Source organism: Pectinophora gossypiella, chromosome 29, assembly GCF_024362695.1.
Source record: "Pectinophora gossypiella chromosome 29, ilPecGoss1.1, whole genome shotgun sequence".
In the NCBI taxonomy this organism is placed as follows: Eukaryota; Metazoa; Arthropoda; class Insecta; order Lepidoptera; family Gelechiidae; genus Pectinophora; species Pectinophora gossypiella.
The window spans coordinates 909,127-937,052 of NC_065432.1; the positions used below are offsets into that span (position 1 = coordinate 909,127).

Consider the following 27,926-nt stretch of genomic DNA (forward strand, 5'->3'; position numbering starts at 1 on the left):
CGTAACTAAATGTTAAATAAAGTAAAAAATAATTACGTATCTTATTAAAACAAATATAGCAAGAGGCGATTTTTTAGGAACATCATGTGAAGATGATTATCACGTGCTCAGCGATGAAGGAAAACATCGTGAGGAAACCCACATTCCCGAGTAATGCATTTTCGGAGGTATGTGACCTATACCTATACCTGTATTGGGCTGGTTTTCACTTCGCGGGTTGGAAGGTCATACAGGCAGTCGCTTTTGTAAATAATCGGACCTGTCAAATCTTCAGGTTAGGTAAGCGGACTCTGTGAAAAACGGGATAATACTAGGGACACGATGATGTTTAAAGTGAAGAAATAAAGTAGAAACCATAAAAAAATAAAAAGAAAAGGTCACGTAAGGTCACCTAAGTCACGTAACAGGACAGAGTACAGCATGTTGGGGTTATTGGTGTTAATTTTAAGTGCAAAATGTGTGGTGTGTGATATCAGTCCAGAGATAGTGGATTTACTTACTCCACTAAAACAATTGGGAGAAGCTTGTGGATATGACGTAAGTATTTTTTTTAAAGTCACTGTTCTTCTTTTATCATGTGGGTTGTGAGGTGGATTACCAATCCCATCAACCCTGGTGTCAGGGTTACTATTGAACCGCCAAAGGCCCCTGTCATGGCTCATGTAACGACTACTTACTTACATCAGTAAGTAGTAACCGGGACCAACAGCTTAACGTGCCTTCCGAAGCACGGATCATCTTACTTTCGGACAATCAGGTGATCAGCCTGTAATGTCCTAACCAAACTAGGGATCACAAAGTGATTTTTGTGATATGTCCCCACCGGGATTTGAACCCGGAACCTCCGGGTCGTGAGCCCAACGCTCAAACCACTGAACCACGGAGGCCGTCCTGTGATACACCGGCTTGCTGCTCAAACGGTGAGAGCCGGTTCGAACCGGACTTGCATAAATGAGTTATTAATTCATCTCAAGTGCAGTTTTCACTAACACAGTTGGCGCGACCATTATAGACGGCACCTATCACATTGGTCTTCGTTCATCTTGTGATGAATGTACCTCTGGCTACCCCATTGGGATATAGTCGTGTGCTTATATTTTGTGCCAATATCATAGTTGGCGACTGGTCGGCAAGTCGGCCGATTAGTCGGCAGTGAATGTATTTATTGAACCTGCATACAGAAAAGTTTTTAGGCTATTGCATAACTTCTATCGCAGGCCTTGAGCGTGGAAACCGAATTCAGAAATTCAGTAACGAAAATAACCTAACACCCCCCACTCCGACCGGCACAGCGGTGATACTTTTAAGTTATGCCATCTATCGATGAATAGCAGAACTTTTAATGACTTTTTTGAAATATAACGCTTGTCTCTTTAGTTCAGTTACTCGCCTCATAGTGGCGTTAGTTGTATCGGCATTAAATATTGAATTTGAAAACGAATATTGGTCCACATGCATCCACAACAAAATATGGGACCACCAATGACGCGGTATTTTCCAGATATTTATTTTTTAATCTCTATATATACAGGGTGGCCCAGAAGTTCACGTTCAAAATGAAAAAATAGATAGAGGGACTCATTAGCTACCAGAAACACCCCCATGTATGTTCAGCGATTATTTACGGTTTAGGAGATATGACCCATTTTGTACCTTTTTCTAGATTTTCTACCTTACTTCAGAAATAATCATTTTGTCGTTATCCCTTTCTTAATAATTCCTGTATTTAACTTCATAACTATGCCTAAGGCTGTAAGGGTGTATACAGGGTGTTAGTGACATCGTAACGAAAACTTTGAGGGGTGGTTCAGGCCATGATTCTGAGTTGATATCAAGTAGAAATTTCCGTCGCAAAAGTATGGATTGGAAAATAATTAAAAAGAAAAGAAAAATTTTCATGAATTTTTTGACACGAAATTCCACTTGATATCAACTTAGAATCATGGTCTGAACCATCCCCCTCAGTATTCGTTACGGTGTCACTAACACCCATACCTACTTATATGGCTATCGTATGTACTTGTACGGGGTGTAAGTGTCATCGTAACGAATACTGAGAGGGATGATTCATCTGATTATTCTGAGTTAATATCAAGTGGAATTTTCCATCCCAAAAGTATAGAATTGAAAATAATTTAAAAAAACTAAAAAAAATCATGAATTTTGCGACGGAAAATTCCACTTGATTTTAACTCAGAATCATGGTCTGAATCAACCCCCTCAATATTCGTTACGATGTCACTAACACCCAGTATATAATTTATCTTCATCTCCCTCAGAGCTGCCAGGCCCCCATGCCGAAGGCCTTGAACGTGCACGTGGTAGCACACACGCACTACGAACTGGGGATGTTCAGGCATTTCCACGAGTCTTACTCTGGAAGTAAGTACTAATTGCTTGAACAGCTGGAAGGCTCTCATACACACACACACACACGCACACGCACACGCACACGCACACACACACACACACACACACACACACACACACACACACACACACACACACACACACAACACAGATGGCTTTCTTGCCATCATTAGAAAAAAAAACTGCCTCTTTCCTGCACCGGGTCCGGACTAGCTCCAACAGTCTCTTAAACGTGGTGGCGGACAGAATTGACTGTCCCATTGTGAAGCATTGGATTGACATCCATGTCTCACACTAGTTTTGTGTCGAGTTAATTTAATATGTGCTTACTAACATAGTAGTCCCTTGTACAAATGTCCGAAATGAAGTTTTTATTATTATTGGGGCCAGATAATGGATCTCCAAGAGGTCATGGATATTTTTTGTATAACGTTGGTATGACACTTGCTTCTCACTTTGAGGTCGCAGGTTCGCATGCAACACAGGCCTAAACCAATGATTGTTGAATTTGTTTTCGAATTCATGTTTGGATCATAAATGATTATCACGTGCTCAGCGGTGAAGGAAAAAATCGCGAAGAAATCCACATTCCCGAGAATTGCATTTTCGGAGGTATGTGACCTAACCTGTATTGGGCTGGTTTTCCCTTCGCGGGTTGGAAGGTCAGACGGGCAGTCGTGTCTGTGAACCGGATCTGTCAAATCTTTCGGTTAGGTAAGCGGACCCTGTGGAAAACGGGATAATGGAGATGATTTTCGTTGCTTACTATTAAAAGGTGTTTATCTTATTATGATATGAAGAATACAAAATAACACTAAGTAAACAGGTACTTACTTGTCTAATTATATCACATTAGTTTTTTTTTTTTTTTTTCAGCGGATCATTTAGGTTTAAAAACTCCCATTAATATGAAAAAAACGCTCGACGCAGTGATCACCGAGCTATGGACCAGCCCATATCGCAAGTAAAATATGTTCTTATTTTTTTACAAAGTACGGTTAAAACGTGTAAGAGCCGTGGTGGCCCAGTTTGAAAACCTCTTGACTCTCACTTAGAGGTCGCAGGTTCAAATCCCAATAAAGGCTTAAACCAAAGATTTTCGAACATGTGTTCGAATTCATGTTTGGATCATAAATGATCATCATGTGCTCAGCGGTGAAGGAAACATCGTGAGGAAACCCACATTCCCGCGAAATGAAAGGTCAGACAGGCAGTCACTTCTGTGAAAAGCCGGACCTGTCAAATCTTCAGGTTAGGTAAGCTGACCCTGTGAAACGAGATAATGCTAGGGAGATGATGAAAGTTCTTGGATGTACTTCTGACTACCCCATAGGGATATAGTTGTGAGCTAATGTGCCGTTCAATGTTTATATAATTTCCGTTGCTTTGTGTAGAGAAAAAAGTGCCACCGAAATGACATTTATAAATAGAGGCACTTTGAAAAATAACAATTAATATCAAAACATTTTCTTACAGATTCACATTTTCAGACATACCATTTTTCTTCCAATGGTGGTCCCAGCGGGATAACACGGGTAAGATCATCATATTTTCTATAAGTACACGATGTCACTAACATGGCCTGGGAGTCGCGGAAATTAAGTGAGCGACAGACGGAGGGTGAAGAAGAGAAACTAGAATCACTTAGAATGAAATTATATTTTAAATTTACAGCTAAACCTAACTAACCTAGGTGCGAATGAGTCCGAAGTTAGGACTACTTACACTGAATTTTACTTAAAAACTATTTTACATTATGGCTAAATCGAGGTCTCAATTTGGTGGCGTGATTGACGTCAGCGCATCGCGTTCGGGCGCTGGCTCAGCAGGCTGGCTGTTCCATTAATTATGCTGACTTGAACTCGTGGAACGACGCTGGTCACGGCGTACGGGTGTGAGCAGGCGGGCGAAGGTACCGGTTACGTAACACGGAAGTAAACAAAACCCAAACAAAACAAAAGCCTAAATAAACTTTTTTACGGCCACTGAAAGAGTTTTTACAACGGTAACATTCCCACTTTGGTAACATTCCCGACAACGTTTTTTTTTTGGCGTGATTTATTTAGGCACTGAAGGCTCTCACCCGGTACAACGTTTAAGACAACAGGCCTGAGGGTGCCCAGTTGGGCGCGAACCTCGGCTCAGGGCGTCGTCTGAGAGGAAAAATATTTGAAAGAATTAATCGACCCTAGTAGCAACAAGCGCTGAATGAGGGAAATCCTCGACCACGCCGGCGGGGTGGGTATCGGGGTCCTGAAGTGTTTGGTGTCGCGAGCTGATTGGCTGCCTCTAATGCTAGAGTAATCGGGTCGTCGGGATCGTACGAGTATATTACGTCCTTCGGACGCCGATACTTTTCAGTACCGTCCCTAAGCGGGATGTATTCGGAAGAGATCCCGACAACGGTACATCAGTGGCTGTATGGTTTCCAGTACGTCGCATGGTGTACCAGCTGCTGCGTCAGGGTCGGCTGACCTTCGTGGGGGGCTCGTGGGGCATGGTGGACGAGGCCACGACCAGCTACCACGCCATCATTGAGAGCTACACCTTCGCGCTCAGGTGACGGAACTTTTTTAAGACTTCAAATTGACATATTTTTTTTTTTCAAAGACATAATTTTTATTCAATAGGTAACACTACTAAACACGGAATTACTTACATAAATAGTTAACAAAAATAATGCTATTTACTGCACTCGTCAAAAAGCCCGCCCTTGACTAATCCGGGCGCGAAGGTGCCCATTACACTAGCCGCATTTCCTCGCTGTACAGCAATGGACAACCTTTGCGCCAAGAACAATCCGGCACGGGGGTCATCTCCACTCTCTCTTAAACGACGTCCAATTTCCGCTATAATTTTTTTTAGCATCGCTACCCCAACAACCCGTCGTCTCAACAGCAAGCGGGATAAAAATGTAGCGACCTTCTAACTCCCTATATTTTTCCCGCTTCCTACGAGCAGCGAACTCGGCCGCGGCGCCAGCCGAAGCATAATTTATTAAGACACACATGTACAGTACCTACGCTGATGTACGGTAGTGAATGTTGGGTATGGCAGAAGAAGCATGAAAGTAGGATTAATGCCATAGAAATGAGGTCTTTGCAGTGAGAAACAGTGTGATAAGACAGAGATGTGGTGTAAAAGACATAGTGACTAAGATTGAGAAGGGAATGTTAGGTTGGTTTAGACACGTAGAGCGGATGGAGGATAATAGAATTGCAAAAGCGGTATATAAAGCGAAAGTTGATGGTAGGGCTGGCAGAGGAAGACCGAGAAGGACTTACATTGACCAAATTGGATATGTCCTTAGAAAAAGTTTAATACGATCTACTCTGAACCGGCGCGCGTGTATGAAGCGATTGATGAATGTGGAGGAAGCAAGAGAAGTGTGTCAGGATCGAAGCAAATAGGATTCTATAGTCGAACCTGATAAATCTTCAGGTTAGGTAAGTGGAAAACGGGATAATTCAATTCAAATTCAAATAATTTATTTCAGACCATAATAACGTCCATAGAAAAAATTAAATAAATAATAATAAACACTAAATAAGTACAAAAATTGTTAAAAAATAAAAGTACAAATACATAAAAATTATAAACAAGAAATTAAAATTAAAAATCATTAATAAAATTTGCGCGAAGCCCCAACAACATGGACACCGACCCAGTGTTTAAGCACAGGGCCATCGACCCGCCCGGCTACAATCTCCAGGAGACCGTTGGTGCTGTTCCACGTCCTATGCCACAGCGAGGCCACCCTCTTTCGCACTATGGCATAAAAGTCATCTACGTTAGCCTCGGCAAACATTCCCGACGCGCTGCAGTAGCGAGGCAGCCCCAACAGAATCCTGAAAGCGTCATTGTATTGAACACGCAGGGCGCTAAGAGCTTTCTTGGTGTACCTGATCCACAAGCCGCTCGTGTAAAACGTCTGACAAAAAGCTCTAAATAGAGTTATTTTTACCGACGCTGTACAGCGGACAAACCTACGGGCAAGCATATTGCACCTAACTGCCAACGCCCTGCGTTCCCTGTCAATGTCCATGTCGTCAGACATATTCTCCGTGACCCAATGCCCCAGATATTTAAAGTGCGAGACCCTACGTATCTGTGTTTCACACAACGTGATTGGTGGCACTTCGAGAGGGCACTTGCGACCTGCTTTGAAAATAAGAAGCTCGGTTTTCTTCGCGTTGTACCTGAGACCGTGGGCCACGGCGTACTCCTCACACAGACGCAACAACTTTCGCATGGCACTGATAGACGGACTCAACAGCACCATATCGTCAGCATAACTGATATTATTGACCATAGTGCCGTCAATAGAGCAGCCAACCCTAATGCTAGGGAGATGTTGATTATGATATATTTTTTAGGAAACTCAACTCAACCTTCCTAAGCTGCGGTCGTCCTCTAGTGTCGTTTCAAGCAGACGTGATGGGCCATTCGCGGGAGTACGCATCATTAGCTGCTCAAATGGGGTTTGATGGCTTGTTCATTAACCCCATCTGCTTCGATGACGAGCTCGCCAGGATGAAGAGGAAGGCCTTGGAGTTCTATTGGAGGGGGAGCGATGATTTAGGTGAGGTCTTCTTCTTATAATAATAATCTGTATTCAAAAAGAAAGTTTACAAAAATGTTTTGAAGTCTCTGACTCTTAAGCTAGACGAATCCGTGTCTTAACAATCAGCGGCCTCTCCCAAATGGTATCAATGAAATTTAGAATAAAGTAGGTAAATTTCTAGTTAATACTAGAAAAAAACTTAACAAACTCTAATTAAGGAGCGATCTGATTATTATTGGGGTTATAATATTAAAATAAAACTAATTTTTATGATATATTTTTTAATACTTATGCATTTTAATCAGTTAATTCGAAAATACAAATATTTTTATTAGCTACAATATACATTGGTAATAATAATATTATACTTACTTTTTTTATATAAAAATAAAATCTTTATTAAAAATATAAAAGAACTTTCAATAGATTTAATTATAATTAAAATACAGTTTCAAATTACACATTTTAAAATAAAATATAATATAAAAAATATAAGTAAAGAAAATAAAATATTTTAAGAGGTATAAATTAAGCGTCTATATTTTTCATATTCATAATTCATATTCATTTATTCCTTAGAACAACTTTACATTGTGTTGGAAATAAAAATAACAACAAACTCAAACACATTACAATCTAAAACAACAGTGGGACTATTACTTACTTACAATATACCTAACAAACTATTACAACAAACACATTCAATATATTATTTATAAAATACTAATAATATTCATACAAATGGCCCCGATTCCTGCAAACACCGCCTAATTTTATTTTAAGTTATATCCGTCATTTTCATATCCGTCGAAAAGGAAAGGGACGGATGATTCACAGCTCTTAATTTTAGGAAGAATGAGTAAATGAATGAATAACCCGGGCGAATCAAAAGGTACGTCGCTGGTATGCAATCCGTTTGACGTGCTGTCCACTTAACTGTGTCGGGTTATTGACGGACGTAAAATTTTTAGACGGTTGGTTTAGATTTGTGCTTAAAATTGACGTGTGTTCCATAAATTTTATGCTTGTCGATTACCCGTCCCTTTCCTTTTCGGCGGATAAGAAAATGACAGATATAACTTAAAATAAAATTAGATGGCATTTACAGGAATTAGCACCAATATTTTTATTTTTAAAATACTTAAGTACTTATCCGAAAACTGTCAGGTAGCCAAGTCTAAGATCTGGGGGATTAAAATGGCCACATCGTAACGATTCATCTGAAAAAGCAATATTGCTATTTGACATTTGTTTGCATTGCGCACTTACTTTACTTTTATATGCGCAAATGTCAAATTGCAATATTGCTTTTTAGATGAATTGCTTCGATGTGGCCATTTTATCCCCCCCGGTATTTTAATTAAACGACTGCATTTAGTAACATTTGAATGGTTTATTGTTTCTCACACATTTTACACTTTTATTGTGTAAAAACTTCATGTTTTATAAATCATCTATTTTGTATTTTTTAAATTATTTATTAAGTACACAAGGAGATATTAATTATGCGTCCATTTTGGCTGCTAAGAAGGAAGTCTCCTTTTATATGCGCATATGTCAAATTGCAATATTGCTTTTTAGATGAATTGCTTAGAATTGGCCTTTTTAACCCCCCTGACCACATCTCCTCCCACAGGTCCTCAATCAGACATATTCACCCACAAGTTGTTCGACGGCTACTGGTCTCCCCCAGGGTTCTGCTTCGACAACCACTGCAGCGACCCCCTCATCATCACATCTGACGCCGCCGTTTTTGCTAACGCCGAAGAAAGGGTAACATCACAAATTCAAATAAAAAAGCTGGCAATTTCAAAAAAAGGAACCTTACGCCACTTTACTACTGGCATTAATTGTGTTTCTCTAGTTATTAAATAACTTTGTTTTAAGTTTACGCGGTTATTATCATAATTAAAACACATAATAATGGGTTCTTTCTTACCGCGTCTAAAGTAGGGATGTGAGACTCCCGATATTTCGGCACTGTTGCAAATGCCATGATCACGGGATGACTGATGAGATTGGAGTGGAGTAGGTAGATCCATAATTTTCTACAGGCTTTCTTTCCGATATCAAACACATAAACAAGCGGCAAAGAAAGAGGGTAGACAGATATGTCTGCCCGTAGAAAATTATGGATCTACCTACTCCACTCCAATCTCATCAGTCATCCCGTGATCATGGCACTTGTAACAGTGTCGAAATATCGAGAGTCTCATATCCCTACTTTAAACGCGGTAAGAACCCGTTATTATGTGTTTTAATTATTAAATAACTTGTAACGTACTTATACTACATTGATTTAACAGATGTGTTGCTGTTGCAGTTTCTTTTCATTTCTTCTCCTCAGCCATAACACCTTGCGCAATGACGTAGATTCAAAAATGTTAAATTGACCTTCAACCGAAATGACCGGGAAGGATGGCCTGAAAGAGAGGAGGCCTATGCCCAGCAGTGGGTGGACATAGGCTGAGTAGATAGATAGTTAAAAAAAAACAAACCTCTATGGCCCTTTGCCGAGGTTTTTCTTGCAGCTTCTTTTCCCCGGCTATACAGGTTTTGAGAAGCTGCAGTAGTTTTAGGCGGATGAGACGTTCGTTATGTAAAAATCGACCATTCAAAGTGTAACTATGTTACCTATTGAATAAATATATTTTTGACTTAAGTATATATGTTATTATTATTACGTTGAATAAATGATTCTGATTCGGATGTTAATCATGATCATCATCAATTTAAGAGCCACGCTCTTGTCGGTGCAGCGTTTTCCATGCAAATTTTTTAGGGAAAAATAGGGCAGTGGTTTCCCTCTTGCCTTCCGCCCCGCAGTACCCTGTCTGACGCAAGTGGAATGGCGCCCAGAGTAGTCTATTACAGGACTCCTGTCCTCCGCCTCTGAATAGTACTGACAGTTACTGCTGCCCTCAATCAGGGTCCAGATTACAGTCCCTGTGACTTGCCCTTTCCGTCCTACATTGTAGGAGTGAAGAGTAGTAGTAGTTTTACAGCTAGTTACATAATATGTAATTTAATTTTTGACGTTCAAAAAGCGCTAACTTTGTAAGCCAATTTTGAAAAATAAATGTTTTAGAATTCTGTTTTTTTTAATTTGAATTGCCGTGCCGATGGCTGCCATCTTCGCCTCTGCAACCGTTGAGGTCTTCACCGTGGGATGTTAATGTTTATTTTTATTTATCAGGCCAAACAGTTCATCAACTCGATGTGGAAGCGACAGGCGTCGAATTACAACACAAGTAACGTCCTGGTGGTGATGGGTAAACAGAATGGGTGGTATGACGCGCCTCGGTGGTTCATTAACATAGACAAGCTTATAGAGTGAGTATTGGGTACTTTCCGAACCGGGTGACAGCGCTCGCTCCCCATTTGTCCGGCCAAGCAGTTAATGCCATCTGCGGCAAATGTTATTTAAGGCCATAATAATAATAATAAGAAAAATATACGGCTTCCGTTGTCCAGTGGTTGAGCGTTGGGCTCACGATCCGGAGGTCCTGGGTTCGATTCCCGGTGGGGACGTATCACAAAAAAATTGACTTTTTGGCCCCTAGTTTGGTTAGGACATTACAGGCTGATCACCTGATTGTCCGAAAGTATAACGATCCGTGCTTCGGAAGCCACGTTAAGCCGTTGGTCCCGGTTACTAGTTACTGATGTAAGTATGTAGTCGTTACATGAGCCATGTCAGGGGCCTTTGGCGGCTCAATAATAACCCTGACACTAGGGTTGATGAGGTTGGTATTCCACCTCACAACCCACACGATAAGCTAGCCTATTATAAATTGACATCCCAAAAAAGCATTAAAATCAAAAAACATTGGAATTATATTATTTATAACAGTTTAGGATAAATTGCTTATTAGCTTGTAGGTATAAATAATGGTGTCACACCACATTTAGATTAAACTGTCCCCGATACCGACCCCGCCGGCGTGGTCGACGATTTCCCTCATTCAGCGCTTATCGCTATCGACCCACTAGGGTCGATTAATTCTTTCAAATATTTTTCCTCTCAGACGACGCCCTGAGCCGAGGTTCGCGCCCAACTGGGCACCCTCAGGCCTGTTGTCTTAAACGTTGTACCGGGTGAGAGCCTTCAGCGCTCCCCATTTGTCCGGCCAAGTAGTTAATGCCATCTGCGGCAAATCTACAATAAGTCACGTCAAAAAAAAAATTAAACTGTCTTAAGGGGTCTCTACGTGTTGGCTTCGGCCCCACCCACGCCTTCCAAAAGTCCGGGACTCCATAGGCCCGAGATATGGAAACGACAAATAATAATAATAGGCAATTTACGATCTTCTTCTTCTATCGTGTGGGTTGTGAGGTGAATTACCAACCTCATCAACCCTGGTGTCAGGGTTACTATTGAGCCGCCAAAGGCCCCTGACATGACTCATATAACGACTACGTAGGTACTTAATCAGTAAGTAGTAACCGGGACCAACGGCTTAACGTGCCTTCCGAAGCACGGATCGTCTTACTTTCGGACAATCAGGTGATCAGCCTGTAATGTTTTAACCAAACTAGGGACCACAAAGTAATTTTTGTGATATGTCCCCACCGGGAATCGAACCCAGGACCTCCGGATCGTGAGCCCAACGCTCAATCACTGGCCCACGGAGGCCGTGGATTTACGATTATAATAAGAATAAAATAAATTCATTGCCAGTAACAATTTACATTTGCTGTAACAACTAGGTAATTAAGTATGAATATTACGAATACGGGCAAAAGGAAATGGCTCAGCTTGTGCTGTGATGGAGCCATGCTATGGCGCCATCCAGCGCTGGTTTTCAGTCATTTCCTCTTCCTGGGATATTGTGCGGAAGTAATTGTAAATATTCGGAGCTCGGCGGCGCAGCGGTAAACGCGCTCGGTCTGTGATTGTTGAAGTTAAGCAACTTTCGCAAAGGCCGGTCACAGGATTGGTGACCACAAAAAAAAAGTTTTCACCTCGAGCTCCTCCGTGCTTCGGAAGGCACGTTAAGCCGTTGGTCCCAGCTGCATTAGCAGTCGTGAATAACCATCAATCCGCACTGGGCCCGCGTGGTGGTTTAAGGCCCGATCTCCCTATCCATCCATAGGGAAGGCCCGTGCCCCAGCAGTGGGGACGGTAATGGGCTGATGATGATGATGAATTGTAAATATTACGATTAATAACTAGGTACAACGCCATCTATGTTTTTGTTGGGGAACGTAGCGTGGAAAATCCCTCATTAAGATAATCTGTGTTTTTTTTTCAGTGAGGTAAATCGCCTCTCCGCTGTAGGAGACAGGAGGATCAATATGATGTACTCCAGCCCAGCTTGTTATCTCAAAGCTGTTCATGAAGCCAAGTAAGTATCATCAGTGAAAGTATCACAGACACAACTCGTATTCCTAAGTCCTCCAGTATTCCATCGTCGGTCCCTAAGTCAGGATCATCGATACCTAAGTCAGGATCGTCGATCCCTAAGTCAGTGTTATGACCCCTAAGTCAGTATTGTCGATCCCTACTCAGGATCGTCTATCCCTAAGTCAGTATTGTCCATACCGAAGTCAGTATTGTCGATCCCTACTCAGGATCGTCTATGCCTAAGTCAGTATTGTCGATACATAAGTCAGTATTGACAATCCCTACTCAGGATCGTAGATCCCTAAGTCAGTATTATCGACCCCTAAGTCAGTATTATCGATTCCTATGTCAGTGTTGACGATCCCTACTCAGGATCGTAGATCCCTAAGTCAGGATCGTCAATCCCTAAGTCAGTATTATCGACCCCTAAGTCAGTATTATCGATTCCTATGTCAGTGTTGACGATCCCTACTCAGGATCGTAGATCCCTAAGTCAGGATCGTTGATCCCTAAGCCAGTATTGTCGATACCTAAGTCAGTATTGTCAATCCCTATTACTTGGTCACACTCCATCTCGTAGCTAGCGGGGCACTATGGTCTGTTCAATACCCCGACATATATCCTTTGGTAGCACCTTTTTTGACTTGTTGCGAAATTGGCGCATATGGCATCTATATTTTTATTAGAGTGAGAGTCGTCAGCGCTCCCCATTCGTCCGGCCAAATAGTTAATGCCATTTGCGGGAAATCTACTAAGAAAAAAAAAATACGGGGTGTTAGTGACATCGTAACGAAAAGAGGGATAATTCAAATCATGAAATTGATTCTGAGTTGATATCAAGTGAAATTTTCCGTCGCAAAAGTGTAGAATTGAAAATAAGTACTTACTTAATTTAAAAAATCACCAAAGGGTCAACTCAGAATCACGAGATGAATCATCCCTGTCAGTATTCGTTACGATGTCTCTTACAGCCTGTATATTCGATTTTTACAAAAGCCTTTGAAGTACATTCAAACTCTCGGAGTGTTAGAAACCCCTTCAGACTAGTTTTCGAAGAAACGCCGCGGACATGAAAATATAATCTTGGTAGTATGTGTATGTGTGTGCGATTATTCAACAAATTACCTTTTGACATTCAGAAACTGTCGATGAATGATTTTCAGAAAGAATTGTATAAATGGATTTTGGCAAAAAACATTTACAAAATTAAAGTTTTTATTGAATTTTGATAACTTTTGACATGAATGTACTTAATATTTACATCATTTTTGACATGTACCTTACTATTAGAGTATTTTTTTTTTATTGTTTGTTTTCATTGTATTTTAATTTGACTAAATTAATTTTATTCTTTGACTTGTTAGTACACTAACAAATTTGCATGCCTATGTTATGGCCAAATATGTTGTTCTTAAATATTATTTATTGTTACCACCTTAAATACCATATTTGTGCAATAAATGATTTGATTGATTGATTGATTGATTCGCTTAATTTTGTTTCAGTCCGCCACTGGAGAATAAACAAGATGACTTTCTACCGTTCGCTTACGATGATAAAAACCTGCTGAACGGCTTCTACACTACCAATCCAGCTCTCAAACTGATTGCTAGAGAGGGACTTGTCTATTTACAGGTAGGCTATATACAATGGTGCTCATTTCAGGGGGCCTAAAAAGGCCACATTGTGGACCCAATTAATTGACCAGCTAGTTCCACTCACATGCAACAGATGGCGCCACCATTCAATAATGCGGTCCTGAAACGCGCTATCGAAGTTTACACAGCGCGCTGCATATATACAAATTCCAACATGACACACTAAGAACTTGTGGCTAGCGGGGTACTATGCTCTGTTTGGTACCCTGAAAACAAACTTTGGCGGCAGCACACCCTCGCTGCAAAGCAATATTATATTTGACATTTGTTGATATTGTGCTCTTAATTACATTTATTTGCATGACACTTGAGTTGATTGACATGTAGAAACCCTTGTGTTAGTACATAGTGACCCGTACTTTGACCCATCGTGACCCATGGTTACCCTTGGATTGATTCATGGTGACCCATGGTTTGATCCATGGTGACCAGTGGATTGATCCATGGTGACCCATGTTTTGATTCATATTGACCCGTAGTGACCCATGATTTCATACATAGTAACCCATGGTTTAATACATAATGGTATGATACAATGTAACCCATTTTGTGAGTCATGCTTCGATCCATGGTGCTCTGTTAGTGATATACAGCACTATATCCATGGTTGCTCATGCTATGATCCATGATGACTAATAGCGTGATCCATAGTGATCCGTGGTTTGATCCATGGTGACGTGACATCATATTGAAGTAAAATTTATTTCTTTTTATTATTTCAGATGTCCAAGCAGTTGCAAGTCTTAGCGAAACTGTTCAAGAATGATAAATTATTTGAAGAATTTAACTGGATCGTTGGTAAGTAAGTATAAGAATAGGCAGCTTTTGTGCGAGTTATCGTAAATTTTCATGGCATTCACTACTTGGCTCTCACTACCAGTGTTGTATGTTCTTAAAGTCCAAAGTCCTTTCAAAAGGTTTGTTGTTCCTTTTGCCGTTCCTATTGACATTTATAATTTACCTTTGAACAGTTTAAAGGAAGTAATTAAAAAGAAACTTTATAAAAAAAATGCTATAAGCATGAGCAATAAGGCCGCCTGTTGTGCTTTTCTGTATATGTTGTCCTTATCTGTGTATTTTGTGTCCATTGTGCTCAATAAAGTATTTTATCTATCTATCTATCTATAAGGTTAGTGATTATTAAGAAGATATGAATGCATTGGATATTGATAATGGGCAGCCAAATTACTGAATTGAATAACAATATTTGATGTATTTTTTTAAAGAACGTCTAGGGCCCTGTGCTGAAGTTTTTCTTGCAGCTTCTTTTCCCCGGCTATACAGGTTGTGAGAAGCTGCAGTAGTTTTAGGCGGATGAGACGTTCGTTATGTAAAAAATGTCGATTTAAAGTGTAACTAAGTATGGAGATCCTTGGGCTTGGACGCCTATGCCCAGCAGTGGGCGTCGTACGGCTGATGATGATGATGATGAAGTATGTTACCAACTGAATAAAGATTTTTTTTTAATAATACCTATAGACTCGTGTTTGACCACAATCTCACGTGATGGTAAGTAACGATGTGGTCGAGGGTGAATCACGCTTACCTAGCAAATGCCTATTCACTCTAGCCTTGAAGACTCCCAGATTATGACGAGTTGGAAAAACAGACGACGGCAGACAGTTCCAGTCCTTTGCAGACCTGCTGTTCGCATCAAAAAGGAACAGGCAAAACGTTTAGTGCGGATTGGTGGTATATCACCACGTAAGAATGAAATGCCTGCCGACGCATTTGCACGATATAATTTTCATAACTAAAAATGTTGACATAAATGCTGACCACCTTCAATCTGTACCTACTATTTTTTAAAAGCGACTAAATGTAATATGAATTATAACATCTAGTTGTCCGTACATGGAATGGAGTGTGTGGAACTTTTTAAATTCCACGCACACTCACCGAAGTGTATCCTACAAAAAACCGACTGATATTGAATTTAAAGCATGAATCCCTAAAAATAATGTTTCCAGCCGCGATGCAAGACCACACGGTGATAACGGGGGCCATGGCGGATCACGTTAAAGGATACTACATGCACAAGATGTACGTTAACGTGCAGAAATCTACGTTATTACTGAAACAGGCGTTCAAGTGAGTACACAATACCGTATCGTATCGTAATAAAGAATAATACTACGTATAGAACAGTAACTCCCTGCCCCGCACTAATTCGTACCGCCCGCCGACCTCACCCCCTCTGGGTCTTACCTTAGTTAACATACATACATACATAAACTCACGCCCGTAATCCCAAATGGGGTGGGCAGAGCCACAAGTAATCAAAGACAACTTGCAGCCACTGTTGATACGAAGTCCTAAGATGGATATGATGAACCTTATGGTGATAAGGGATCAGCCTATCGCCCATAACATTAGTCCATCATGTTAGAGGACGCAATCCCTCTGTCGGTTTTTACGACATGCCCGGGAAGACAAGCAGCTGAACGTGTTCTGTTTTTTATTTGCTCCCAGAACAGCATAGAAGCAATATACTTACCCTAATTACATACCTTAGTTAAGAAAGAAAGAAAGAAAGAAACGTTTAAAGGGACACCACAGTAACAAATATAAACATAACATAACATAAATAGCCTATATACGTCCCACTGCTGGGCACAGGCCTCCTCTCAATCAACCGGAGAGGGTATGGAGCATACTCTACCACGCTGCTCCACTGCGGCTTGGTGGAGGTGTTTTTACGGCTAATAGCCGGGACCAACGGCTTAACGTGCCCTCCGGAGCACGGAATCAACTTACTTTTTCGGACAATCAGGTGATTCAAGCCGAAAAGAACAAACAAACAACACACAATACACAAACAAATATAAAACAAATAACAAAATATATTATAAAACACATACTTAACTTATAATGAAAACACATAATAAAAACAATTTACTTACACGACAAATACAAATAATTGGGTGTATGAACTGGTCAACGATGGTGGTGGTGTCCTTTATAAAAGGGCTTCACTCAGTATAAGCCGTGGCGCGAGCCACGACGCTGGTAACACCACGTTACACCTCGTACTAAAAACACTTCATACTAAAAACCTCGTTTTATAAAGACTCAGAGTTGGAAGTTGCATATACGCGTCGCGCTGTGCAAACTTCGATAGCGCGTTTCAGGACTGCATTATTGAGTGGTGGCGCCATCTGTTGCATATGGGCGGAACTAGCTGGTCAACTAATTTAATCCGCCAGAACATAGAATAACCTATGTACGATAAGCTGCAAAAGTCCAATCAGTTTCTTGCAAAGTAATAAATTAACTGGTTGCACTTAAGACCTCCTGGTTACATGTCGTTTCTGTAATAGACCAAAACACTTACAAAAACACAAATTTTATAATTATGACAACTAATGGTTCATAATTTCACAACTGTTTATAAATAATTCGCTGGGCTCAGTGACTGAACTTTTGCTCTTTGATTGTACAGTCATGGGCAATATAATGTACCCACTTTAGGACTCTGTCGCACTAACATATTTGACATTTAGTGAGACTTACAATTCAATTTGTCAAAAAAGTTAATGTGACATTATACGAAAGTGTATACATATTAAAGCTCGTGACCGTATAGAACGGCAAGTCTCCGCTCCCTACCAGCGGCTGAGCTACGTTTACGGTAACGTCAATGTGTTTTGAAGGAAGTGGCCAGTGTGTGATATTCTTCATCATTCATCAGTCACAAGATTTCTATTCTTTTGTTTCAGTAAGCTTCGGAAGTCACCAACGGGCACAATCTACTATCGCTGTTCGTTCAACATATCTAGATGTCACTACGATCGAGGCACGTTCTCATTTGTAAGTTGCACACCATCACCGTGGATCAGAATAGAATAGAATAGAAAAAGTTTATTATAAAAGGACGCCGCATACAAAAAAAAAGACAACAACATCATATCAAATTTCCACTAAAACAATTACAAAAAAGCAAGACGGATGTTTGTCTTTTGGATCACACCATTACCACCCTGGATCACACCATTATCACCCTGGATCACACCATTATCACCCTGGATCACACCATCACCACCCTGGATCACACCATTATCACCCTGGATCACACCATTACCACCCTGGATCACACCATTATCACCCTGGATCACACCATTATCACCCTGGATCACACCATTACCACCCTGGATCACACCATTATCACCCTGGATCACACCATCACCACCCTGGATCACACCATTATCACCCTGGATCACACCATTACCACCCTGGATCACACCATCACCACCCTGGATCACACCATTATCACCCTGGATTACACCACCACTACCATGTTTCACTATGTTTGGATCATAAATTATCACGTGCTCAGCGGTGAAGGAAAACATCGTGAGGAAACGCACAGTCCCGAGAAATGCAATTTCGGAGGTATGTCACCTAACCTGTATTGGGCTGGTTTTCCCTTCGGGTTGAAAAGTCAGACAGGCAGTCGCTTTTGTAAAAAACCGGACCTATCAAATCGTCAAGTTAGGTAAGCGGACCCTATGAAAAACGGGATAATGTAAGGGAGATGTTTTTCGATTCTGCTCTGCACCACCCAAATCCCCTGATAGTTGCGGCTTCCGAATACATCTCGCTTAGGGACGGTACTGGAAAGTATCGGCGTCCGAAGGACGTAATATACGATCCCGACGACCCGATTACTCTAGCCATAGAGGCAGCCAATCAGCTCGCGACACAAAACACTTCAGGTCCCCGATACCGACCCCGCCGGCGTGGTCGACGATTTCCCTCATTCAACGCTGCTCGATTAATTCTTTCCAATATTTTTCCTCTCAGACGACGCCCTGAGCCGAGGTTAGCGCCCAACTGGGCACCCTCAGGCCTGTTGTCTTAAACGTTGTACCGGGCGAGAGCCTTCAGCGCTCCCCATTTGTCCGCTAGTACAATAAGCCACGTAATTAAAAAAAAAAGGTGGGAAATAGGCGTGAGTTTATGTATGTATGTACATAAACAGCCTATATACGTCCCACTGCTGGGCACAAGCCTCCCCTCAATCAATCGGAGGGGGTATAGAGCATACTCCACCACGCTGCTCCAATGCGGGTTGGTGGAGGTGTTTTTACGACTAATATCCTTGACCAACGGCTTAACGTGCTCTCCGAAGCACGGAATCATCTTACTTTTTCGGATAATCAGGTGATTCAAGCCTGAAAAGTCCTTACCAAACAAAGGACAGTCTCACAAAGTGATTTCGACAATGTCCCCATCGGGAATCGAACCCACACCTCCAGATCGTGAGCCTAACGCTCTAACCACTAGACCACGGAGGCTGTTATAGAGCTAGAGAGTATGTATGTAATTTTGATCAATGTCCGTTGTTCTGTTCAGGTGATGATATATAATCCCCTGACGTGGTCTGCATCAGTGCCCGTCAGGCTTCCGGTGCACGTCGGAGACTATAGGGTCTTCAAGCCCAACGGTAAGTTACTGAACTACTGCTACTTACTTCTTCTTCTATCGTCTGGTTTGTGAGGTGGATTACCAACCCCATCAACTCTGGTGTCAGGGTTACTATGATTCAGCTCATTATTCTGAGTTAATTTTAAATGGAATTTTCCATCGCATTCTTCTTCTTCTATCGTGTGGGTCGTGAGGCGAATCACCAACCTCATCAACCCTGGTTCAGGGTTACTATTGAGCCACCAAAGGCCCCTGACATGACTCATATAACGACTACGTACTTACATCGCATTGAAAATAATTTAAAAAAACATCATGAATTTTGCGACGGAAAATTCCACTTGATATCAACTCAGAATCATGGTCTGAATCATCCCCCTCAGTATTCGTTACGGTGTCACTAACACCCTATATTACTATTTTATCTCTATTTTGTTTTCTTTTTGTTTATTATTGTATCATTGTAGGCGACCTGGTCAACGTATCAATGATGAAAATAGCAGACGCAATTCTAAACATCAAATATCGATCGTCATCAAGCGAACACGAGTTAGTATTCGTCGCGGAAAACATACCACCATTGGGGTACCGAAGCTACTTTGTGGAAAGATTCGGCGTGCCAGAAAGCACAAGAATGAAAAGAACTCTAATTAAGAACTTAAAACGGAAGAATAACAAGAAATATCTCATTAGACAGACAAGTCCGATCACAGATGAACAAACATTCCTAAACGAGTTAGAAGATTATGACTATTCAGATGATAATATAACAGATATGTCAAAGATCTTTGATGATATCACTACCACGACAGTTAGGTTTGACAATCCAACAGAATTTGAAGACATCACCGCGATCCCCGACACGGAAAGACCAGATGATTACACGAACAAAGCGAACGAAAAATATGACAAACATAAAACACTGAACAATACTGATAATTTCACTGAAAATAATTTTGTGATACTAGATAAACATAGGAAGAAGATATGGTTGGAATACAGGAACGCTACTAAAGGTAACTTAGATAAAATATAGGGATGTGACGACCCCATCGCTCCGTGGGGAATTCATCAGCGAACTTGGTGAATTCAACAGTGCAGTCAGTCTCCGCAGGCCAGCTTGTGGCGAGCTGTTGGTGAGTGACGACACCACGGAGCTGAGATCCCCCGAGAGTCGGTCAGGCCCTCCGTCTCCGGCTTGCCTTCATTGGCCGGCCGGAGTGGACCCCAGCGGGGGCCGCAGGACTCTCACCTCTGACATGCCTTCATTGGCCGGCCAGAGTGGGGCGTTAGAGCTATATACGCTCGCAGAGTGGAAGTGAAAGATGCATAAGTCGCGAGTTGGTGAGGCGGGTAAACCGCCTCGCAGAAAGCGGTGTACACCTCTCGACACCCTGAGCTGCTCACAAGTTGCTGCCTTGCCGTCCAGTCGTGTCGGTTAGATAGGTGGCCCATCCAGTCAGTGGCGAGTCACCGCCTGTTCATTGTATCTTTGTTATTAACATTGGTCGAGCAGGCGCCATAGTCCCACATAGCCCCAGTATAGCGGTCCACTAACCCTCAACCCAATAGCCCAAGTTCCCTTTGTTCCCCTAATCTGCAATAGTCCTACACGAACCGGGGATTGTCTTTGGGTACGCTCCCATAGCGCATACAGGGATAATCGCCGGTTGGTGTCACACCACATTTAGATTAAATTGTCTTAAGGGGCCTCTACGTGTTGGCTTCGGTCGGCCCCACGCACGCCTTCCAAAAGTCCGGGACTGACGTGAAAATAGATATAATAAATTTAAAAAAAAGGATATCAATCAACACTAACAAAATCGACAATGTCAGACCGTAGTTGGTATTTTTTTAGGTGGAACACTGAAAGGCGTGGACACGACACCAATGTCTGTGTCAACTACAGAACGGGACACAGAACCCACAGAGCTTAACGACCCTTCTAACTACCCAGAATCGACCCATTCTGCTCCCTCAACAACGACTAACTTCGAGAAAGAAGGGAGTGGGGAACTGGTCGAAGTAGACATAGCTCCAGACACCAGACGTTTTCAAGAAGAAGCGAGGGTTGAAGAAGAGGAGGATGATGATGATGACACGACCACTGCTAAACCGCAAACCAAAAAACCTACGCGCAAGGTAAGAAGCTTACTAATCCTGACACCAGGGTTGATGATTGGTAGGTTAACCACAATACAATACAAAAACGCTTTATTGCACATACAGGGTGTTAGTGACATCGTAACGAATACTGAGGGGGATGATTCAGATCATGATTCTGAGTTAATATCAAGTGGAATTTTTCGTCGCGGGAAGGAAAATTATGATTTTTGTTTAATTTTTTTTTTAATTATTTTCTGTTCCATACTTTTGCGACGGAAAATTCCAATTGATATCAACTCAAAATCTCTAAATCATCCCTCAAAGTTTTCGTTACGATGTCACTAACACCTAGTATATTTTTTTAAAATTTTCAGCCTCCAGCAACTAAAAGCTTACCAACAGCCGTCCCGACCAGGTCAACAGTCAAGACGACCACAAAACGACCAGAGAAGACTTCGGAGACCACCACTGTGAAAACCACGACGGCAAAAGCGAGAAGAAAAAGCAGCAAATACGACAAGATTAAAGACCACATTTATGAGGAGTTGGTAACAAAGGAAGCATTCGATACTTATGCATCTGCGACCGCTGATTTTATTGAAAACAAGGTGAGTAGTCCAGAAACTGATGTAGGAATGTGAGTCAGAAATCAGAATCATTTATCTATTCAATGTAATTATCACGGAAGTTGAAGGTCAATTTAACATTTTTGAATCTACTTACATAAGTACGTCACTTCGCAAGGTGTTTCGGGTTTTATTGTTGATATAGGTATTAAATACAGGATGTCAGTGACATTGTAACGAAAACTTTGAGAGATGATTCAGGCCATGATTCTGAGTTGATATCAAGTGGAATTCTCCGTCGCAAAAGTATAGATCTGAAAATATTTAAAAAAAAACATTGATCATGAATTTTTCCGATAGGAAATTCCACTAATAATAAACTTTACTTCGTCCGAATCATCCCCTTCAGTATTTGTTACGGTGTCACCAACACTCATTCACACCTACCTATTTGTATGTATGTACTTGTACGGGGTGTAAGTGACATCGCAACGAATTCAGAGAGGGATGATTCAGCTCATTATTCTGAGTTAATGTAAAATGGAAGTTTTCATCGCAAAAGTATAGAATTGTAAATAAGTAAGTAATTTAAAAAACTAAAAAAAATCATGAATTTTGCGACTGAAAATTCCACTTGATATTTACTCAGAATCATAGTCTGAATCATCCCCTTTAGTTTTCGTTACGATGTCACTAACACCCTTTTATATATATTACTTACAAGTTATTTAATAACTAGAGGAACACATTTAATATCAGGCATTTTTATTATTTAGATAATCATTCATCTTCATAAGTAAGCTTTTTTTACATAAAGTAAGCTTCACGTGAGCTTTAAATTTATTTTCTGAAGAATTCAAAATATAATATGTTTAATAATTATGAATTGTTGTATTATTTCAGTACATACGCATCAAACTAGACCCGCAGTCGCGTAAAATAAAAGAAGTGGTGTTGTCAAACGGAATCCACGTAAATTTGGAAATGCAGTTACTGTTCTATGTGTCTGATGATCCGGATAGACTGCAGAAAAACATGAGGAGTCCAGGTAGGTATTTCTTTTTCTTACTTATCGTATATTTCATCCAGATAGGTAGGCCAAAGCGCTCACGCAATGAGTTTTTTTTTTTTGGCGTGACTTAAAGCTTGCTATAAGAAGACCATGGGGGTTAAAATGGCCACATCGAAGCGATTAATCTAAAAAAGCAATATTGCTATTTGACATTTGTTTGCATTGCGCACTTATTTTGCTATGCGCAAATGTCAAATTGCAGTAGTGCGTTTATAGACGAATTGCTTCGATGTGGCCTGTTTAACCCCCCTGCGGGGGAAAATTAGGAGGTGTCTGCAGGCATCGGTTTCAGAACCCCAATACCGACCCCGCCGGCGAGGTCGACGATTTCCCTTCAGCGCTTATCGCTATCGGCCCACTAGGGTCGATTAATTCTTTCAAATATTTTTCCTCTCAGACGACGCCCTGAGCCGAGGGTCGCGTCCAACTGGGCACCATCAGGCCTGTTGTCTTAAACGTTGTACCGGGTGAGAGCCTTCAGCGCTCCCCATTTGTCCGGCCAAGTAGTTGATGCCATCTGCGGCAAATCTACAATAAGTCACGTTAACAAAAAAAAGCAGGAGTCGGGGCCATTTTTTTTTTCCAGGCACACACATCTTCCGAGCAATGGACAACACGCCAATACCAATAATGGATTACTTTGATGTCCAAACATACAAGAGTGTGGTGGTGGAGGAAGTGCATATAACGCTGGCGGAGTGGGCGTCTATCGCGGTCAGACTGTACGCAGACAGTCCGGTGATCGAGGTGGACTGGCTGGTGGGGCCGGTGCCCGTGGATGATAGACTCGGTCAGTGACCCCACTTAGCCTTCTTCAAAGTTGATGATTGATGATTGATTAGATGGAAGTTGCTATATGGTGGTTCTTATTTTGAAAATAAAAAATATACACCAGAAACGATTTTGGTGTGCTAATATAAATCTACTTACTAACTTAACTAACCTAATATAAATCTAATAATAAAAAAAAACTTGTCTAGTTTTTATCCTTATTCTATCTTTTTCACACAGGCAAGGAGATCTTCATGCGATACACGACTGACCTGGTGAATGAGGGCATCTTCTACACCGACTCCAATGGACGGCAGACCATAAAGAGGATCAGGAATATGCGGCCCATGTTCGAGAGCCAGAATAACGACCCTGTCGCTGGTAACACCATCATCTCCCTAGCGTCATCCCCACAGATACTTATTAGCATGGTATAAGAAGACCAGGTATGCTCAATCCTATGACAAGCCGCCATTGCTAGCCCTTTGATGACGTATGTGTTATCACTGTGTTACTAATTACCATTAAGTTGGTATCGTGTGCGTCCAGCTAGCGGCCTCAAAAAAAAAATGGGCACGAAAAAATAATTTGACCATACCAAAAAATAGTACTCTTATTGAAAAAAATAGTACCTGTTGTAAAAAAATTAGTACCATCACGGTTCTGGATTTATAGCCATGTTTTATTGCACTTGCTAGCTTGACGGTGAGCGAAATTTGGCGAGAGTTAACGACAAGGTCTTTCGCTTTGATTTAAACGCCAAAAAATAGTATCGAAATAGTACTCACCCCCTGCAAAATACCGAAAGTAGTACTTCAACGGTTCCAAAGTTATAAAGGTAGTTCTTTGATCCCGCTAGCTTGACGTTTTGAAAATACCTATTATCTGGGGAATGCTTGCATACTTCAGTTTGTAACTAATGTCAATAAACTCGTATGAAATAGTACTCCCTACCATCATAATTTGGACCTGATTCTCTTTGTAGAAATATGTCAAAAAGTCATTATAACCTATGTCATACATTTATCAAGACAAGTACAGTCGCGAACAAAATTATTACACATGGTTAAGAATGATGTCAGATTTCAGTATTTTTCCCCATTTTTGGGTAAAAATTGGTGAAGTGCCAGGGTTGTTAGATGAAAGTAATATCATTGTTGAAACTCTTTGAGTTATTCTACAAATACTGCAAATTGTTTATTAACAAACACTTCGATCCGTAACAAATTCAACATGAAGGTATAAATTATAAAATAAAACAGCAGATTAAAAATGTATTATGATGTATTAAAATCACAGATTGTTTTCGATAAGAACTAGTCCCATGCAGCCATTTTCTATTAAAATTAGTGCATATGGGTGTATGCAATAGGATTTTTTTGTAATAGCAGCACTGAAGTGCAAAGAAATGGTAGGGTAGACCTCCAAAATGGCAATACTTACGAATAAATTGTGAGGTTATGTAATTGTCTACGTGACTGTATCAACAACAAATGTATGGCATAGGTTATGATGATTTTTTAACATTTCTACAAAGAGAATCGGATCAAAATTATGATGGTAGGGAGTACTATTTCATACGAGTTTATTGACATTAGTTACATACTGAAGTATGCAAGTGTTCCCCAGATAATAGGTATTTTCAAAACGTCAAGCTAGCGGGATCAAAGAACTGCCTTTATAACTTTGGAACCGTTGAAGTACTACTTTCGGTATTTTGCAGGGGGTGAGTACTATTTCGATACTATTTTTTGGCGTTTAAATCAAAGCGAAAGACCTTGTCGTTAACTCTCGCCAAATTTCGCTCACCGTCAAGCTAGCAAGTGCAATAAAACATGGCTATAAATCCAGAACCGTGATGGTACTAATTTTTTTACAACAGGTACTATTTTTTTCAATAAGAGTACTATTTTTTGGTATGGTCAAATTATTTTTTCGTGCCCATTTTTTTTTTGAGGCCGCTAGCTTGACGCACACGTTGGTATCTCCAACATTCCAAGAATGTAAATTTTATTATTGAACATTAAGTAAATTACTGACTAATGTATTTAATTACTTACTATGTTGTCACATGTATAAAAATCATTAAAACTGTAAGTAGGTAAATCTTTTACTAAAAGTTCAAAATTTCCTTGAAAAGTAAATATAAAAACATTGGTCGTGGGTAATTTATTTTTTACAAAATGGCAACTCAGGGTGGGATGACGTCGATGGGCTAACCTGTAAATGTTAGCTGTCACTTTTGAGCATACCCCAGCGGGCTTCTTATACCATCGCATTAGCGATGCGTTGCGTGCGTCAGTCGGATACCAGTCCACGAGATACAAACCGAAATGGCGCGCAAATCTACCCGCAAATCTGCCACGTCATTAGTCACACCGAAAAATCTCTGTCCCTCAGGTAATTTCTACCCGGTAACATCGAAGATCTACATAGAAGATACGGCTAAAAATCTCCGTTTCTCAGTCTTCAACGATCGCGCCCAAGGTGGCTCGTCTTTATATGACGGAGAAATTGATCTGATGGTTCAAAGAAGACTGTTAACCAGCGATCTTGGTGTTGGAATTACAGCCAACGAAACTGAAGAAGGCGAAGGGGTTATCATAAGAGGAAAACATTACCTATACATCTCAAGGGCAGATTTCAAACCGCATAAGATTTTCGAAAAGAAATTCGCTAAAGAACTCGAGTTAGGTCCGCAAATACTCGTTTCACAGCCCGATCCTTACTGGAAGGAAACAAAAGAAATATGGTACGAAAGTGTGAACGAAATGAGCTTTTTGAAACGAAAATTGCCGATTGGAATACACCTTTTGACGTTAGAACAGTTACCTGAAGACAAACTCCTTTTGAGGTTAGAAAACTTTCTAGAGAAAGCTGACATTAAAAAAAATGGCGTCAAAATTGTAAACGTCAAAGATATGTTTACGAATATCGTTATAAAGGAAATGAGGGAGACTACTTTGGGCGGTAATATGTGGCTGAAAGATTACATGCCGCTGCCTTGGAAGAAAAAAGAACTATTTGTCAGGAATTTTAACGAATTTTACGGAACAAGAAGAAAGGTGGAACGAGTAGAAGATGAGTTTTTAGATACATTTGAAGAAGTTAATTTAGATAATGGAATTGCGTTAACCCCTCAACAAATAAGAACTTTTGTGTGCTTGTACGAGTATGTTAATGTTTAAATGAGATCATGGGGCCTAAAAAGGCCAAATTGAAGCAATGAAGATAAAAACTGCGTATTTCTCCCAACAGGTGTCGCTACTGTTGAGTGTTCTTAAATTTTGACAGTTCCCCATACTATACGAGTAAACAAACATATTGTTTTGGTTATATTTTTACACTATAACCCTTTGCGCGGTGTTTAACTGCAAAATCGTAGTGTTATGTTTATTCCCTAATGATCGGAAATAAGAAAGATAAAGATAAAGATAATTTATTTGCTTAAACATGAGTAATTTAAATACAGATGACAATGTTCACATTATAGGTTCTTCATGTTTGCCTTGCGGCGCACAAAATTTTGAGTACCTAGATTATTATCTATATAAATACATGCATCATTATTACAATTTATCATTCAAAAACTCATCTATCGTATAATAACATCTTTTAGTTAACAACTCATTCAATTTTCTTCTAAATAGACTTAAGTTACACAACCTTATTTCTAGTGGTATTTTATTATAAAACTTAGAAAAACTTATTTTCAATCAAACCTGACCTTTTCCAACTGATTGCTTTTCGTTTTCGTAACCTATCCTTCAGACGGGATACATTCTACGTTGCTCCACATTTTATAGCAATTTATCACGAATTTCAGCTGGACAGTATGGAGAACTGTCACAATTTAGGAACACACAACAGTGCTGCCACCTACATTTGAGCTTCTAGTTATCCTCATTCACCTAAAAAGCAATATTGCTATTGGACATTCGTTGCTATCTCAGAACTTACTTTTATATGCTCAAATGTCCAAAAGCAATATTGCTTTCATTTAGGTAAATCGCTTCAATTGTCGCCTTTTTAACTCCCCAGTTGT

The 27,926-nt window shown here is 40.6% G+C and overlaps 1 protein-coding gene across 1 annotated transcript; it reads left to right on the top strand.

The window, feature by feature from the left end:
- Positions 1 to 420: 420 nt before the first annotated feature.
- Positions 421 to 27,916, top strand: LOC126379670 (lysosomal alpha-mannosidase-like). Its single transcript, XM_050028486.1, has 21 exons — positions 421 to 537; positions 2,280 to 2,382; positions 3,247 to 3,334; positions 3,847 to 3,905; positions 4,803 to 4,929; positions 6,747 to 6,952; positions 8,571 to 8,707; positions 10,131 to 10,267; positions 12,190 to 12,282; positions 13,787 to 13,916; positions 14,662 to 14,737; positions 15,910 to 16,030; positions 17,659 to 17,749; positions 19,295 to 19,385; positions 19,834 to 20,382; positions 21,225 to 21,508; positions 21,847 to 22,080; positions 22,942 to 23,086; positions 23,697 to 23,900; positions 24,122 to 24,262; positions 26,282 to 27,916. The coding sequence occupies exons 1-21, from the start codon at positions 421 to 423 to the stop codon at positions 27,067 to 27,069; spliced, it is 3,921 nt and encodes a 1,306-aa protein (XP_049884443.1). The 3' UTR covers positions 27,070 to 27,916.
- Positions 27,917 to 27,926: the final 10 nt, after the last annotated feature.

Coding starts and splice junctions, on each gene's coding strand:
- LOC126379670 (XM_050028486.1), top strand. CDS start 421: ATGTTGGGGTTATTGGTGTTAATTTTAAGTGCAAAATGTGTGGTGTGT. Junction 10,268..12,189: donor AACATAGACAAGCTTATAGA/GTGAGTATTGGG, acceptor TTTTTTTTTCAG/TGAGGTAAATCGCCTCTCCG. Junction 14,738..15,909: donor AGAATTTAACTGGATCGTTG/GTAAGTAAGTAT, acceptor TAATGTTTCCAG/CCGCGATGCAAGACCACACG.